At 39.3% G+C, this 19,073-nt stretch overlaps 1 protein-coding gene across 1 annotated transcript in view; it reads left to right on the top strand.

Moving 5' to 3' along the window:
- LOC104589772 (putative leucine-rich repeat receptor-like serine/threonine-protein kinase At3g14840) overlaps positions 1 to 14,199 on the top strand; it is a 39,352-nt gene extending 25,153 nt beyond the window's left edge. Inside the window, exons 17-24 of the mRNA XM_010248207.3 lie at positions 5,665 to 6,050; positions 6,129 to 6,327; positions 6,720 to 6,866; positions 7,316 to 7,434; positions 7,541 to 7,751; positions 7,842 to 8,079; positions 13,304 to 13,454; positions 13,581 to 14,199. Of these exons, the coding sequence (XP_010246509.1) occupies positions 5,665 to 6,050; positions 6,129 to 6,327; positions 6,720 to 6,866; positions 7,316 to 7,434; positions 7,541 to 7,751; positions 7,842 to 8,079; positions 13,304 to 13,454; positions 13,581 to 13,973 (1,844 nt within the window). The 3' untranslated portion in view covers positions 13,974 to 14,199. The remainder of the gene's footprint in view (positions 1 to 5,664; positions 6,051 to 6,128; positions 6,328 to 6,719; positions 6,867 to 7,315; positions 7,435 to 7,540; positions 7,752 to 7,841; positions 8,080 to 13,303; positions 13,455 to 13,580) is intronic.
- Positions 14,200 to 19,073: the final 4,874 nt, after the last annotated feature.

Raw genomic sequence — 19,073 nt, 5'->3', positions numbered from 1 at the left:
TTCTAACACTCCCCCTCAAGCTAAGCATGGATATCAATCATGTTTAGCTTGCCAAGTATGTCCCTGAACTTTGTTGATGCCAGCCCTTTTGTTAATACATCTGCAATCTGCATCTCTGATGGAGTATAAGGTACACAGAGTTCTCTTGAAATAATTCTCTCTCTGACAAAGTGTCGATCAATTTCAATATGTTTTGTCCTGTCATGCTGTACGGGATTGTTGGCAATGTTGATAGTAGCTTTATTATCACAATACAGCTTGAGAGGACCCTCAGTCTTGATACCAAGCTCATTAAGGAGAGTTTTGAGCCATAAGAGTTCAGCAACCCCATGTGCCATAGCCTGGTATTCTGCTTCTGCACTTGATCTAGTCACAACATTCAGCTTCTTACTGCGCCATGTGACTAGGTTTCCTCCCAAGAATGTACAGTAACCTGAGGTTGATTTTCTGCCTCCAACAGATCCAGCCCAATCAGCATCAGTGTAGGCTTCAATTTCAAGTCTGCTGTTTTTTCTGAATAGAATTCCTTTCCCTGGGAAAGTCTTCAAGTATTTGAGGATTCTTTCCACTGCTCTCATATGAGGGGCCTTTGATGAGTGCATGAATTAACTGACAACATGCACTGCATAGGCAATGTCTGGCCGAGTAAGGGATAAGTATATCAGTTTTCCTACCAATTTTTGGTACCTTTCCTTATCACAGTATTCCTCACCCATTGATTCTTGTAATCCATGGCTTGGTTCTATTGAAGTGTCTGCTGGCCTGCACCCCATCATGCTTGTTTCCTCTAGGAGATCTAGCACATACTTTCTTTGACATATGTAGATTCCTTCTCTTGATCGAGCAACTTCAATCCCAAGAAAGTATCTCAGATTTTCCAGGTCTTTGATCTCAAATTCTGAAGCTAAGAACTCCTTCAGCCTCTTCATCTCTTTCACATCATTTCCTGTAATCACCATGTCATCCACATACACAATGAGTACTGTAAGTTTGTCATCCTGTCTCCTTGTGAACAATGTATGATCTGCACTGCTCTGAGTGTACCCTACTTTCTTCATGGCCAAACAAAGTCTCTTAAACCATGACCGGGGAGATTGCTTCAAACCATATAATGCTTTCCTTAGTTTACATACCTTCTTTCCAACATCATATCCGGGTGGGGGTTCCATGAATACCTCTTCATGAAGATCACCATTTAGGAAGGCATTCTTCACATCCAGCTGATGAAGTCCCCAAGAGAATTTTGTTGCAAGTGATAGTAGAACCCTGATTGTGTTGAGCTTTGCTACTGGGGCAAAGGTTTCCTTGTAGTCAATTCCTTTCTTTTGTGTAAATCCCTTTGCCACAAGTCTAGCCTTGTACCTCTCAATTGACCCATCTTCCCTGTGCTTTACTGTGAATACCCACTTGCACCCAACAATGCCTTCCCCTCTGGCAGGTCCACCAATTCCCACGTCCTTGCTTTCATTAGGGCTTTCATCTCCTCATTCATGGCTTCTTTCCACCTTGGATTAGATGCTGCCTCTGAATACCTGGAAGGGATACATACAGAGGAAAGAGCAAACACAAAGGAGTGATAGGCAGGGGATAAGTGTGAGTAGGAAACATAATCAGCTATGGGATGCCGAGTGGTACAAGAGTGAATATGCTTACGGAGAGCAATGGGAAGATCCAAATCTGAATTGAGTGAGTCGGAATTACCTTGGATTGCAGAGGCAGATTGATCTGAGTTTAACTTGTTGCAATCATGAGGTTGAGGGGCCTTCTTCCTTCTATTGTATGTAAGTATCTCTTTCTCTTGTTCACTGGAACCTTCAGAAGCATCAGCCGAATCTGGAGAAGTAACTGGCATAGTGGGAGTCTCACTAGGTTGACCCGGAATGTTACAGCTAGTAGTAGTGGAAGGTGATGGTGATGAAATGGGAACAAAAAAGAAGGGAGAATGAGAATCCTCTTCCATCCCACTACACTCCCCCTGAAGAGGATTTTGAGAAGACTGGAAATAGGGTTGAGACTCAAAAAAGACTACATCTCTGGTGACATATTTTTTCTTGGAGACAGGATCATAACACTTATACCCCTTTTGTGTAGGAGAGTACCCCAAAAATATTCCCTTTGTAGCCTTAGGATCCAGCTTGGTTTTCTTTGGATCCTTCACATGTATGAAGCATGTACAGCCAAAAACCCGTGGGGGAAGAGGAAATTCTGGAAGAGTGGGACACAAAACAGAGAAAGGGGTCTTCATACCCAGTACCTTAGATGGCATCCGATTTATCAGGTATGATGCAGTGAGAACAACTTGAGACCAATATTGCTTGGGCACATTGTGCTGGAAAAGAAGGGCTCGAGCTGTCTTCAATAGGTGCCTGTTCTTGCGCTCAGCAACCCCATTTTGTTGAGGGGTGTAAGCACATGATGATTGATGTTACATGCCTGCATCTTCCATGAATGAGTTCAGGGATCTTTCAAAGTACTCAGCTGCATTGTCTGAATGGAATTGCTTGATCTTTTTATCAAATTGTATTTCAACCATCTTGCAAAACATCATAGTTATCTAGGGAACTTCATCATGTCCTTTCAACAGATAAATCCAAGTGCACCGAGAATAATGGTCAATAAAACTGATAAAGTAACGGAAGCCATCAATGGAAACAATGGGAGAAGGACCCCAAACATCAGAATGAACCAAATCAAAAGGGGCTTGAATTTCATTTCTAGAAATTGGATACATTGATCTGCATTGTTTTGACATTTGACACACATCACAAATTAAACTCTGACTCGGAATGCCCTTACATAATTCGGGAAACAACATTGCTAAAGAAGAAAAAGACAAATGACCTAGCCTAGCATGCCACAAGTGCAACCTAGTTATTGACTCCACACATTCCGGACTAGTAGTAGAAGCTTGCAAGGCTGAGCTGACATCTTCATCAAAATAGTAGAGGCCCCCATACCCATGACCACTCCCAATCGTTCTCCTCATCAATCTGTCCTGGAAGACACAATGAGAAGGAAAGAAAGTTATACTGCAATTCAAATTTTTTGTAAGCTTTGAAACAGACAACAGATTTGAGGTAAGACTAGGAACATGTAGGACTGATTTAAGAGAGAGATCCTTGCTTAGGTCAACCACCCCCTTTCCAGAGATGGTGGAGAGGGACCCATCAGCTACTCTCATCTTATCCTGGCCAGACAACAAGTGATATGTAGAGAATAAGGACATATGTGTCATATGGTCAGTGGCTCCGGAGTCAATCACCCAAGAGGTAGAATTAATGGAACTAGTTGCACTAAATGCAGAGGCTGTACCTGATTTGGCAAGAGAGGTGGAAGCTAAAGAATTGTTCTTCAGACGGGCTAATGCCCGACTAAGAACCTCTACCTCACTAGCTGTGAAGCCCAAAGTACTTGGTCCAGAGGAGTCGGCAGCCTGCCTTGCGGTGGAAGAGGACACTATCTGAGTACTCTGTGAGTTGTCACTACTGTTGTTGGTGGCAAGATTCCCACTTGCTGTGTGGCCCCTATGTTGCCTTTTGTCCTTTCTTAGAGCAGCTGGCTTTAGATGAGGGTACAAGACCCAACACTTCTCCTTTGTGTGTTTCTCACCACCACAATGGGTACACTTGAGGGACTTCTTGTCTGAAAATCTATTCCCCTTAGTGGAGACTAAGGCTGAGTGTTCTCCAGGTAGTTCTGTTGAATGTGTCTGGGAGTCAACTTGCATCTCCTTTCTCCTTACTTCTTCATTCCTCACCAAGTAGTAGACATGGTGAAGCTCAGGTAATTCATCTCTCCCTAGAATCTGTGACCTAATACCTTCATATACAGGGTCAAGACCCGCCAGAAACTGGAAGGCCCTGCCCTCCTCAATCTGCTTGTCATGCCTTCCCTTATCATTGGCATTTTCCCAATCCAAAATCAAGTGGTGGTCAAGCTATTCCCAGAGGCCTTCTAGTGTTGCAAAGTAGGTTGCCACGGATATGTCTCCTTGCCTTAGGGCTGCAATGTCTTGGTTCAGCCTGTAAATTCTAGCATTGTTCTTTTTCTGACCATATGTCTTAGATACTTTCTCCCAAATTTTAGCAGCTGTAGGGAAGTGATGAACAGTTCTGGCCACCCTAGGAGTCATAGAGGCCAGCAACCAAGACATGACTGTGGCATTTTCCTTGCGCCACACGGTGTATTCAGGACTGCCAATTTCTGGTTGTTTCTTGTCTCCATCCAAATAGCCAGTGAGTTCACGAGAGGTAATGAACAACATTGCAGAGACGGACCACTCTCTGAAGTTGTACTCATCCAGTAGCACACTTGTAATCTGCAAGCTGTGCAGATTAGGGTTTTCTAGGTTTGAGGACCTTGTGACAGGTCTGTTATCTCTAGAGGAAACTTCACCGGATAGTGAGGACATCCTGACTTCAGTCCAAGAGTTGTTCACAGTACTATAAGTGATTCTGTTAAGGACTGGCCAAAGTGGTACAGTAGCAAGTATCCAGTTCACAGTTCGGGTACAGTAGCAAAGTAGAGGTCTGTAACTGAACCAGTTCAGTCCAAAAGTAGGGCTGATAACCGACCTGAAGAAAATCTGTAACTGAAGTTGCCACAGTTCTGTAAGAGTCTTGCTGATGCACCGAAACTGCAACTGTAGAAGAAGCTAAGTCTTTACCACTTGTTCTGCACAAGTCTTGCTGGAGCACGAAACTGCAACTATAGAGGAAGTTCTCTCCCTCTCGGCTAGTGCTAGGACTGCTGAATCAGCCCTCAACCAGGTCTGTCCTATACAGACCTCTCTTAGTAGCCCAATAGCTACTACTTGCTGGAAATAATCTAGTAGGACATCTACTTCTGGGTCTTACTTCCCTTGAGTCCTACAACTAAGAGAAACCCTAGGTTCGAACTTGCTTTACTCTCTTACACTCCTAGGTCTTTACTGCAGCAACCCAGAAAAGGAAGAGAGAAGTTGAAAAGACAGCAAGAGAAGAGAGTGCACCTGCTGAAACCAGGAAGGAGCTAATGCTCTGATACTATGTAATCTGAAGAGCTATACTCGAAGTAGCAAGGAGGAGAAGAGAATCACAGAACTGAAGAGAATGTCGAACTGTACTAGGCAGTTGACCAGTCTTTTATTTATAGATGAATATAGTACAAGGTACAAGAAATTACTGGGATGCCCCTGATTAGTGATGGGACACCCAGATGACTTAAAAAACTAAACAGGATTAGGCCCATTAACACAGGCCCAGTTACAAGATAAGTTAAACATAAGACTGGGCTAATAAGAACTCTTATCAGCCGAACAACACTCTGACATTCTAACATTAATCTTCCTATGATAAATTTGCCAATAAAAGGTACCAATCATTTGATTTTTCTCTCTCTTTTAAAATCGGATAACTTGCCATTAGAAATCCATTGTAATTTAATTGGATTAAGTGGTTAGAGATCATTCAATAATCCCTTCTGTTGGTCCTACAAAATTCTTATTCGAGGAATATTCAGTAATAATCTTGACCTGCTATGCATATGACTGGTTTCTTTTTTGACTAACAAATTCTTTAACCAAACTATGTTATGCATAAATATGAGGTGCAACTGAAATATGACTTTTTTATGCTAATCTTTTGGTGTAACATGGCCACTAATTTCTTGTTGCCTTTGTCCTAGATGGGTACAAACTCCATATAAATTGTGGTGGAAGAGAATTATCCATAGGAGATATCACATATGCAGCTGATCAAGAGACACCTGCTTCCTCAAAGTTTTTTCAAAATAGTAAATATAACTGGGCATTTAGCAGCACTGGTTACTTCTTAGATGATGACAAAACTGTAGATGATTATACATTTTCAACTACATCAATACCCTTGAACAACCCTGGAAACTCTGAATTGTACAAGTCGGCACGTCTCTCTCCCCTTTCTCTCACATATTATGGTTACTGTCTGGGAAAGGGAAATTACACTGTGAAACTCCACTTTGCAGAGATCATTTTTACAAATGGCCAAAATTATAGCAGCCTTGGAAGACGGATATTCGATGTATATATTCAGGTATTGTTAAATAACTACAAGAAAAAGATACAAGTCTGATATCTTAAGTCAAGTCTAACTGCTATCAATTTAATGCAGGAAAAGTTGGTGTTGAAAGATTTTAATATAGCAAAAGAAGCAGGTGGAAATGACAAGGCAATCATTAAGAACTTTAGTGCAGTTGATGTATCAAGTGGCACTTTAGCAATCCGCTTCCATTGGGCTGGGAAAGGAACAACAGGAATCCCTACTAGAGGAGTTTATGGTCCTCTAATATCAGCCATCTCTGTGGATCCGGGTAAATACAGTTTTTTTTTTCACATAGCTTCTCTTATTATCCTAATTCATTTTGACTAAGATGATCAAATGTCTGACTGAACTGACATGATTAGAACAGATTATATGCAATCATCAAATCAGTGAACGAATTTTGTTTTGCATCTGTAGTCGCCAGGAAAAGAACAGCTCAAAATAAATTCATAAGAGTTGTCATAAAGAAGAAGTAACTTATTGAGAATATAAAGGAAAATTATGTTTGTCTATGGTTGTTTACTTTAATGTTGGGATAGTTGTTTTAAGTCAGCCAAGTTATGTAACTCTTTGAAATTGGCTACTCATATCACTGTCCAATAATCACCTTATCCAATAAGCATGAATATCTGAATTTTTTGATAATGATTCTTCTTGCAGAGTTCCCAATTCCTCAAGAAGGTGGAAAGACACTATCAGCGGGTGCTGTGGCTGGAATTGTTGTCTCAATAGTAGGCGTCATCTTCTTGGTTCTGGGTATACTTTGGTGGAAAGGCTGTCTGGGTCACAAAAATACAATGGACCAAGGTGCGGACAAACCAATTATCCTACAGAAAACAGAAGTCAAGAACAAAAGCAGTTATTTCATGAAAATTAATATAAAAAAAAAGGAAGAAGTGGATGTTCTTGTTTTATTAACTATATTAACAGTGGACGAAAACTGCTGCAGGAGCTAATAAAGTGCTTCTATTTTTACGGAAACTTTGGTTATCCTGTTCCTTTTTATTTTTGGGTGCTTTTCCAGTAATATAGTGTATTATTCTGTACAAATTGTAACAAGATTTTTAATTAAGGGAAAATATGACCCTAACGGTCCTTATTTCCCATGGCTTCTCATGTTCCTATATTGAGTTGGACCTTATAATTATTTCAGTTTGTGAAAACTGAATGTGCAGTGTAAATTAATAGTTACAAAACAACTTACGAGTTATGACTTTCTCTGACGCATTTCTCATGTTATTCGTCTCCTTGGACAGATCTTAGAGGTCTAGACCTACAAACTGGTTCCTTTACATTAAGACAAATTAAAGCTGCCACAAACGACTTTGATCCTGCAAATAAGATAGGGGAAGGTGGCTTTGGCCCTGTTTACAAGGTATTCTCCATGCTAACCTCTTTTCTTGGTTTGTTACTTTTGTCATCAAGTATAAATGTTATATAGAGGCACTTTATTATTTTATTAATTTATTATTCAAACACAGGGTGTGCTATCAGATGGTACTGTGATAGCAGTCAAACAGCTTTCTTCCAAATCAAAACAAGGAAATCGTGAATTTGTAAACGAGATAGGCATGATATCTGCTCTGCAACATCCCCATCTTGTAAAGCTATATGGATGTTGTATTGAAGGAAATCAGTTGTTGCTGGTATATGAGTTCATGGAAAATAACAGCCTTGCTCGTGCTTTGTTTGGTAAGATTAGCTTATTTTCTTCATTGCATACAAGAATACTTCTTGAAAGACAGCTAAAATTCCAATTTATTTTCACTTGATGATATAAAGGTCCAGAAGAGTCCCAGTTGAAATTGGATTGGCCAACCAGGCAAAAGATTTGTGTTGGGATAGCAAGAGGCTTAGCTTATCTCCATGAAGAATCAAGGTTGAAGATCGTTCACCGAGATATCAAGGCTACCAACGTACTTCTTGATAAGGATCTTAACCCAAAGATATCTGACTTTGGCTTGGCCAAGCTTGACGAAGAGGAGAACACTCACATAAGCACACGAGTAGCTGGAACTTTGTGAGTTACCATACTCCACATTTTTTAAAACTTGTAGTAATGATTTTTTATTCTATAATAAAGAGAAGAAACACTATCTTGGTTACCTTTTATAATTCCGAAAATTTGATCCACTAGGTGTGATTCCTTTGGCAGTATTCTGGTGTTTCCAAGAGCCCTCTTGTTTTCTTTTGATTTCCAGAACACTAGAGACATTGCAAAGGAACACACCTGTAGGTTTTCAAGACTGCTATTCGGTTTTGATCACTAAGAGATTTCAGGTTCGATGAGAAGAGAAAGTGAAGAAGATGTAGAAGAAAGAGTGATGGAAGAGCAATAGAACACAGATTTTCAGGAGAACAGAATGTCAATATTCTGCCGCCGCCACTTTAAGTTAATATATATAGGTTATGCTAGTTACATGAAATGACATATCTGCCCTTGGTGTCTACATCATAACTGCTAACAAATAACAACCAATATAAAACTGAAACTAGAAATAACAGAACAGCAGCAAAATAACCACAACTGTGACTAGATATATTCTACCCTATGGACAGAGTGGGACCACAGCTGTGGGGCCCACATCAAGTGCTAGTCTGAATCTATCGAACCAAGCCCTAGGTGACTGTTTCAAACCATACAAAGCCTTGTTGAGTCGGCAGACCTTCTTACCTACTTCTGCATCATAGAAGCCAGGAGGCAAACACATGTAAACTTCTTCCTGCAGATCTCCATTCAAAAAGGCATTTTTCACGTCCATTTGGTATAAAGGCCAAGTGTGACTTGCTGCAAGGGACAAGAGAACTCGAATAGTAGTCATCTTGGCTACCGGTGCAAATGTCTCCAAGTAATCTATGCCATAAGTCTGTGTAAACCCTCTTGCAACTAACCGAGCTTTATACCTCTCAATAGATCCATCTACATTATGCTTCACCGTAAATACCCATCTGCATCCAACTGGTTTCTTTCCTTTTGGCAAATCAACTACCTCCCAGGTGTTGTTCTTCAACAGAGCATCCATCTCAACTTGCATTGCATCTTTCCATTTAGGGACGGATAAGGCTTCTTGCACTGTTCTTGGAATAGGGACATTGGAAATGGAGCTAAGGTAGAACCTGTAGGTAGGAGACAGGCGATCATAGGATAAAAAATGGGAAATACAGTGGGCTATGGATGTGGTACAATGTCGTTTCCCTTTACGGACTGCAATTGGAAGGTCAAGATCATCTGTAGAGGAAGTCTCTGTGGGCTTTGGGACTGAAGTATCTGGACCTGAAGCTGCAGATGAGATTGGAGCTGGTCTGGACTGCTGATGATCAGGATCAACCTACCTGCACCGCCTGTGATAAACCCTCAACTCATGATCCCTCTGACCACCCTCACCATTGCAGCTTTCCCTCAACTCCTAATCTCTCTGACCACCCTCACCATTGCAATTCTCATCACCCAATGGAATAGGTAAAGGAATTGCCCCACTCTCACTGCTCTCCCCCTGAAGACAAGAACTCAAACCCCCACTCTCACTACTCTCCCCCTGAGGGGCAACCCGAGGATAATAGGGTGTCCCCTCAAAGAAAGTGACATCCATGGAGACAAACTTCCTCCCGGAGACAGGATCATAACAGCAATAACCCTTTTGAGTTTGTGCATAACCAAGGAAGATGCATTTGGAGGCTTTGGGTTCGAACTTGGAGGGATGGGGTCCGAGAAGCTAAACAAAGCAAGTGCAACCGAATGTCTTGAGGGGAATAGAAAACAAGTCCTCACGTGGGTGTAGAAGCGAAAAAGGAGATCGCATATCAAGGACCCTGGAAGGGACCCGATTAATAAGGTATACCGCCGTGAGGATAGCGTCCCCCCAGAAGCGAATAGGGACATTGGAAGTAAACATGAGGCTTCTAGCCACTTCCAAAATGTGCATATTCTTCCTCTCGGCAACTCCATTCTGCTGAGGTGTATGAGGGCAAGAGCTCTGGTGGATAACCCCATGATGAAGAAGATAAGATGTCAATGATTTAGCAAAGTATTCCTTTGCGTTATCAGATCGGAGAACTTTGATCTTGGCATCAAACTGAGTTAGGATCATTTAGTGAAAATTTTGGGTCAGGGAAGGTACCTCATCTCGTGAACGCATGAGATAAACCTAAGAAAAGCGGGTATGGTCATCAACAAATAACAAAAAATATCTGTACCCACCCATGGAAGGGATATGATAAGGCCCCCAAACGTCAGTATGCACAATATCAAAAGAATTGTCACTCCTTTTATTACTCAATAAATAAGGCTTTCTACAATGCTTAGCAAACTCACAACTTTCACACTATAGCTGAGACAACTCAATAGACTCAAATAAAGTAGGAAACAAACTCTGTAAAGATCGAAAAGACAAATGACCTAATCGGTTATGCCAAAGCATAACCGGACTCACACTCTTAGAAACAAAAAACAACTTCTCTATTGACTCTCCCTGACGGAACCGCTCCCCGAGCAGATAGATCCCATTCGTCTCACGGCCAATCCCAATCACCTTCTGCGTCTCCAAGTCCTGAAAAACACATCGGTCAGGGAAGAAGGTTACTGAGCAGTTCATATGCTTGGTAATACTACTGACTAAAAGAAGGTTAGTATCAAGCTTAGGCACATGCAAAACAGATGATAGGGAGATAGTATCTGAAAGCTTGATGCCACCCTTCCCAGAAATAGGAACCAGGGAGCCATCAGCAATAGATACTTATCCCTACCAGAAGACAAATGGTAAGTAGTAAACAGGAAAGGCAAGCTCATCATGTGATCAGATGCACCTGAGTCTATTACCCAACAAGGTTCAGTAGTACCTGGAGCTGAGGCATGATAGGCTGAAGCTCGAGTACCTGAATGGGTGAAGGCAGATGTGACAGGGGCTGATGGAGGCTGCGGTGGCTGAGCTAAATTTCCAACCTCCTTTTCTAGCTGTATTAGGGCAGCCCGAACTGCAGCTAAGGTCTCCAAAGATGTTCCTTTTGTGCCAGATGAGGATGCTGAATCAGTGTTCATGGCTACATGAGCAGTGCTCTTCTTGTTTCTTAGCTTCGCAGGAACCAAGTGGGGATGCAGTTTCCAACATGTCTCTTTTGTATGTTTGGGTTTCTTATAATGTTCACAAACTACATCCTTCTTGTCTTCCTTCCTCCTGTCCTTCTCTGAATCACCCCCTAATTTGGGTGTAGCCGCTACAAAGGCTGATATGGGTTGCATCATAACCTTCCTTCTGGTTTCTTCACTGTGTACAAATGAGTAAGCCTGAGAGAGAGTCACACTGTCTCTAGTCAAAATCTGCTGCCTCACAATATCATATTCTGAGTTCAGTCCCGCCAGGAACTCAAACACTCTGTTTGTCTCGATGTGCTTTCTATGGGTCTGAGCATCTTTGGGACTCTCTCACTCAAGAGTCTCTAAGTGATCAATCTCATGCCACAGGGACTTCAAGGTAGAGAAGTAGACCGATATCGGTTTCTCTCCTTGTTTAAGGGTGTTCACTTCACATTTCAATTCATATGCTCTGGCAACATTAAGGGGTTGGGAGTAAGTTTCTTTCATAACATCCCATATCTCCTTAGCTGTCTTTGCCCACAAATAATTCTGGCTAATATGAGGCTGCATAGAATTACACAGCCATGTCATAACCAAGTAGTTTTCTTGCATCCACTTGGTATATGCCGGGTCTCCCTTGGAAGGTTCTTTCATATCTCCCAGGAGGTACCCTAATTTACCTCTTCCACCAATAGCCATCATGGCTGATTGGGCCCATTCCAAATAGTTTGATCCATCAAACTTTACGGTCGTAATCTGACCACCCATCTCAGAAATACCACCATAACTGATGTTCCCAAGACTGCCTTCTGCCTGAATTTTAGACTCCATTTCTGTCAAGTCTCAAAACAGTACTTGAATCACCAATCACAATCAAAACAGTATAGGCCTGATCTGTATTCTCAGTGTATGTGCACAAAACAGAAGTAATTCTGATCTAAAACCAACTAGCCAACACAGCAGTAGCTGTCCGTAGACCTCTAACCCCCTTAGAACTCTGAGAACAGCTTTAAAACAAAACTGATATGCTAGGGAAAGTTAGGGTTTTAATCAGTCCTGAAAGGAAGCAATTCAGTCGCACAGTCCAAACTGTATAGATGAGCTTGCAGTAGGGTTAACAAGAAACCCTAGAATCTGATCGGACCTACCAATCAACTTAAGAGTAGCTCTAGGTAGATCACAGGGTTCAGTCAACCACTAGGGCTTGCCGCAGATCACTTTCAAACCCTAGAGTAGAGAGAAACACAGTTCGGTCCAGGGTTTGATGTAAAACCCTAGGAAATCGAAGAGAGGAAGAGCTAGAATGGTTCAGCCTTCCCCTCCAGATAGGTCCAACCTATCTTCTCTGAAAGAACTTCTATTAAAAAGTAACAACTTACAAAGAAAAAATAGTTCACTGCCTTCTAGGGTTACCTGAACCCTAGTCTTCTCTGATCCTTCCTGACCACCAACACTCTGCAACCCTAGAAAGTTTCCAACAGCTGCTAGTACCTCTGGCGATCTCCAAGAATCAGTCTGCCGACTCCTCCTTTTCAGCTTTCAGTCCTAGGAGATTCTCATGTGGTCGGCTGGTATTAGACTCACATGAAAAACCCTAACTTGGCTCTGATACCATGTAGGTTTTCAAGACTGCTATTCAGTCTTGATCACTAAGAGATTTCAGGTTCGATGAGAAGAGAAAGTGAAGAAGATGTAGAAAGAGTGATGGAAGAGCAATAGAACACAGATTTTGAGGAGAAGAACAGAATGTCAATATTCTGCCGCCGCCACTTTAAGTTAATATATATAGGTTATGCTAGTTACATGAAAGGACATATCTGCCCTTGGTGTCTACATCATAACTGCCAACAAATAACAACCAATATAAAACTGAAACTAGAAATAACAGAACAGCAGCAAAATAACCACAGCTGTGACTAGATATATTCTACCCTACGGACAGAGTGGGACCACAGCTGTGGGGTCCACATCAATGTTCTCTACAATACCAAATGTCCCCTTGACCTCCCAAAATCTAAACTGTAATGTTTAACTAAAAGCAGCATGACCCATTCACTGGTTGAACTTAATAATATTATACCTTAGGGAAATATCTGTACTCTTACAAGATCCATAGCTTTTGAAAGGTGCAGTATCATATATGAAATTTGATATGATAATATTCAATTTTCAGTGGATATATGGCACCGGAGTATGCAATGAGAGGTTACCTAACCGACAAAGCAGATGTTTACAGTTTTGGAATTGTTGCCTTGGAAATTGTCAGTGGAAAAAGCAACACTAGTTTCAGGCCAAAGGGGGAATCTGTTTATCTACTTGACTGGGTATGTTGGATCTCTTGTTATATCACATCCTTATTATTTGTTATTTTCATGATGGTTGATTAAAATTTTTTGTATAACTTGAGTTTAAAACAAGCCTGTCTTCTCACCCTTTTCCTATTTTATCAGGCCCTAATTTTGAAAGAGAAGGGGAAATTGATGGATTTAGTGGATATAAGGTTGGGGTCGGAGTTTGACAAAGAAGAGGTGATGAGAATGATTAATGTGGCTCTACTATGCACTAACACATCTTCAACACTTAGGCCTGCCATGTCCGCAGTGGTAAGCATGCTTGAAGGCCAGGCTGCCATCCAGGAATTTGTTCCAGACTCAAGCATCACTGATGATGAGGTAAGGTATAAGGCCATCCAGGATCATTTTTGGCAGAAACAAGATCAAACCGTGAGTGAAAGCCAGACACAAAGCATGTCAGTAGATGGACCATGGACTTCATCTTCTACATCTGCTCCTGATCTATATCCAATCAATCTGGATTCCCAATATTGGAACAACAGAGAGTAGAGCTTAATCTTCCACGTTTTGAATGTTCAGAGGTTTGGGTTTTCATCAGTAAAAGTAAATGTATAAAAAGTTCTTGCAATTTGTATAAAATTTGTTAAGCATGTGAGTATTTTTTCCACCAACATGTTTTACTTGAATGAACAAATAATGGAACTCTTGTGATTTGGAGTATTTGGATTGATACTTATCACTAAACCCACAAATTCCAAAGTTGCAGTTCTTTTTGTATGGTTGTTGGACAATGCAGTTTTAATCCCCTTCAACCAAATTACATACAGAGTAACACAAACACAAATAAATAGATAATAGATAAATACATAAAGGAGACCCGAATCAAAGTTAACTAGGCACTCCCAACCTGTATCTCCTCCGACCTCAAGCAATACCGAGCTGAAAAGTCTTGGGGTGCTGATCTGTGCTGATCTCATTTTTGACAAGTGAGGCACATGAGCACATAAAGGGGAAAAGGTTCCCTTGATTTTTGATAATTAGTATGCTGGGATATTTTTGTCATAGAAAAAGCTTTTGATTAATAATTGAGCGTCCGCCCCTTTATTGAGAGGGGGGATCACAATCTTTTCTTTTGTTTCTTAAAGCTTATATGCTAAATCTTAGTTTTCCACTATAAAAAGTGAAACAAAATAGTGGAGTTTTGGACAGAGTTTTAAATGATGTTGAAATTTTGTGAAGCTTCATTTTCATTGTAGTCCACTGACACATAAAATTATTTCATCAATCATGTTTATTTTGTCCTCTAGTTTATCTCACTTTTAGAGGCATTAAATACAGAGTGTCAGAATTTTCCAAAATGAAATAGGAAAACTCTGTAATTTCTCACCCAGAAATCATGAATATTTGGGTGTGAAATTTCAATTTTCTTTTGAATTGACTTTGGTTTCACAGTATAAGTACAATATATTTACTGAATATTCTAATTTCTCATGATACATCACGATACATTATGAGAAACTGGTTTATGTCAAATAAATAATAAAGGTCCAGAGGGATGCCAATTAAAATTGGATTGGCCAACTAGGAACAAGATATGTGTTGGTACTTGGTATAGCAAGTGGGCTGGCTTATCTCCATGAAGTATCTTGATTGAAGATTATTCATAGGGACATCAAGGCTACAAATATATTGCTTGGCAAGGATCTTAACCCTAAAATCTCTGGTTTTGGATTGGCAAAGCTTGATTAAGAGAATACTCACATAAGCACTCGAATTGCTCGAACTTTATAAGTTGAAAAGACCCCAAATTCTATCTAATAAGTATAATTGGTATCTGTTGGTTCTAATTTTTATTTATAGGTGAAAAGGGAGTTGTGGGTTATCCTTTGGTAACAATAACCAAAGCAACATTTATTGTTAGATCTGTAATCAGTAGCTTTGAATTCATGCATTTAAGTCTCACATGTCAGAATCTTGAAGGCTGAATTGCTGTGTTCAGGAATCTGTTACAGATCCAAGTATATCTGGTGATGATTTGAAGTCTAAAGCTATGAGGGATCATTACCGAAAGATCTTAGATGAAAGCAGCAGGGAGAGACAGACCAACTGTAAATTGATTGATGGTCCATGGATTAGGTCTTCTACATCTTCCCATGAATTACACCCTATCAATCCATATTACAAATCTTTGAATTACAGAGAGTAGCTTTTGCAACATTTTGATGGATCATCCATGTACATTATGCTAATATGTGTATCATGTCCATTCAGTCCCCTTGTTTCTATAATATAATGTGGAGAGGCCAGGGACTAAAGTAAGAAAGATGAGTGTCTTGAAGTTTTAGCAGGTTTTGCAAATATCTGCTCAACCAGCGTGTATTAATTAATTGATTGAGTTCTACTATGATGTAGAAAGCCAAAATGGACTCAATCATCTTTAAGAATTGTGGGTCAAAGTTATATTGTAACCTGCAATAACAGGTGACGGGTCACAAGTAGGTTGACCGTATGTTTTGGCTTTATCATACCACTCCAGATATCCTATCCACAAACTCTTCGAGTCTGGATCTCCTGCCCACAAGAACTCTGCCCATGCCTACCCACAATACACTACCCCCTGTGAATTGGGAACATCTCCCCTGCATAATACTGTGTAGAGGATGAGATGTTCTCCATATGTGGCTGCGATAAACGTGGGCAGAGTTCTTGTGGGCTGGAGATCCAGACTCAAACTCTTCCCACATCCCCTACCCACAAGAACTACCACCGTGTATTGGGAACATCTCCCCATGAATATCATGTCTCTGGTATTAGAAAATCATGATACATTATCAATCTTAGTGATCAAAACTACCAATTCAATGGCTTTTGGTTATATAGGCTAGGTTTGGAAAGAGTACAAATACAAATAAGTGCAGTGCACATACGTACAAAATGATACAAAATACAAAGTGTTTTCTTTTCTTTTTTTGGTATTCATAACCTCCCCTGACCCCCTGTTCACTTTGTTGCGGGATTCGATTCCATGTCAACACTGGAACAAACCAGCTAACACACCAACAAGCCAACCCTTGGTAAAATACAAGGTGTTGTACTCTATTTTTTTATACTAGTGGGGCCCATGTGGTGCACAAGATGAGGCACCCCTCCTTGTCCCTCGCCCTCATAAGTCAAAACACTCTACTCCATCTCTGCCCCAACCTCAATGATAGGACAGGTTCGGAGCGAGGCACCCACCCCGTCGGGGATGGGGAATTCCCAAATTTTCCCCACCTTGAGGCAACCACCTAAAAAAATCTCATTTATGGATATTTTACAAATAGGATTATGTGAATTTGGGGGTATTTTAGGAATTGGATTATGACAATTTGGGGGTATTTTATAAATGAAACTATGGGATCCTACGATTATAAGAATATGAGGAAAAATTAGAGATATTTTAAAAATCAATACTAAATATATGAATATTTTACTAATTTACCATTAGGTTTAGGGAATTATATGCAAACCCCATCCCTAATTTGGGGCAAAAATATTTTCCTTGTCCCCATCCCCGTTTAAGATTTGAGAAAACTTGTCTTGTTCGGGGTGGGGCAGGGTAGGGCTCTAGTTTTACAGGGATAATTTCCATCCTTATAATTCTAATAATTTTCTATAACTAATTAACTAACAATAAATTAAATAACAATAAATTACAATATTTTAAGATAATTTCCATTTATTTAATAATTATTTATTGAAATTAAATAATTATGAAACAATTTCTAATAGATTAATTTCCTAATTTAATTTTCTTAATTGTTTTAATTATTATTTAGTTGAATAATAATAATAATAATGGATTATTATTTAAATATTTTTAGAATATTTTTTCATAGATTAATTTCTTACCTTTTTAATTACTTATTTAAAAAAATAAGTGTGGATTATTATTAAAGAGTTTCCCTAAATTATTTAATAATTGTTAACTATAATTATTGATTTTATAGAAATTGGTAAATTACACTAATTAGTAATATCTTCTATCAATAAATTATTACTGTAAAAAATTAATGAAAATTTATTAAATTACGATGATTAATGTAAACTACGCTAAATGCGCGTTGAAACTTTGAACATTTATTAATAACAAAAAATTATTAAATAATGGATTCTTTTCTTAATTTTTGGTAGATTATTAAATTATTTAATATTTGTTAAATAATGGATTATTTCTGAAATAATTATTTCATAATTTTTGGTAGAATATTTTCCATAAATTTTGTATAATTTTCATAACTAATGGATTATTTAACAATAGATTATTATTTAAGAATACATTATTTAACAATAATGGAAGATGCCATGATTATATAGGAAACATTGAATTCCCCTTATTCCCCTCTCTTTAATTTGCTTGAAATCATGTCTATAAATATAAATATAAATATTATTTGATTTGGAAAACCAAATCTTAATAAATTATGACCCTATTTTTATGGGAAAGTGGAGAGAGTAGAGGGGAATTAGAGATAAAAGTGAAGGAGAGGATAAAACATATAATGAGCTAATTAAGGAGAGAAGTTAGGTTGTTATAGAAAGTGAGAGAAATGAGTTGTGGGGGGAGAGAGAAAACTCTAAAGATATTACTTTCAAATATCCAATTTTGAAATCATATTCACTATCATGATAATTGTGCTTTTCCTTGCTATGAGATGCAGCCTCTTGGATTTAGAAATCCATTTATCTAGCGATTGCTCTGAGAGCTTGTGGCAGATGTCAATGGAATTCCAGAACTAAGTTTGTTTTCCCCCATTTTCTGCAATGGATCTACTGCACTAGTGTGTGAAACAAGATCACCAAATTCATGTACATACCCTGACCTACATTAGAACAGTGAGGATCAACAACACTTGATGAGTCAAATTCATCTTCCCATGCATTCTGCACTTGGAATTTAGATTGGTGATCAAGTGCTTCCTGAAAAAAAGGGATAAACCAAGAAAGAAGATGTATTTGTGAAGGGAACAGACAGGCAGGCAAGATGAAGCTTGATTTGAAAAACTCCCAAAATGGCATTGTGAAGAGAACACTTCTTGTACAAACCAAGAATTTATCAAATTGAAATTAAGATGTATTTGTGATTCAAATATTTTGAATGGAGAATGGTTTTTTAATTTTTATTTGTAATTGATATTTTTTATTTTTGTATTTCATTCCAATTTAAATGAATATAGAGAAAACAAGTTATTTGAAGCAAATTAGAAAAAAATAAAAAATAGGTTATATGAAAAAAGTATGGCTTTAGCGGTAGTCGCAAATGCCGCTAAAGATGTAGTTGACTGCCGCTAAAAAATAACATGACAGACTTATAGCGGCAATCGTGACTGTCGCTAAAAAATTTTGTATTTGTAACGACAGTCAGTAAAACTACCGCTAGAACTAGATTCTAGCAACAATTGTTTTAGCAGTTGTTTATCGACTGCCTATAAGGTCTCTTGCGGTAGTTTTAGAGACCTTTAGCGACAGTTTGTTGACTGCCGCTAAAAGTCATTTTTCTTGTAGTGAGAGAGGGTGCTGAGATGACAAATTAGGAGTGGTGGGATGGGGGAGAGAGAGAGAGAGAGAGTTAAGGAGAATGCAGGGTTAGGGTAATGGAGTAAGGAGAAT

This window comes from Nelumbo nucifera, chromosome 3 (genome assembly GCF_055504915.1).
Source record: "Nelumbo nucifera cultivar China Antique chromosome 3, China Antique-T2T, whole genome shotgun sequence".
In the NCBI taxonomy this organism is placed as follows: Eukaryota; Viridiplantae; Streptophyta; class Magnoliopsida; order Proteales; family Nelumbonaceae; genus Nelumbo; species Nelumbo nucifera.
Note: the sequence above shows the minus strand (reverse complement) of the source record. Positions and strands in the feature narration are given on the sequence as shown.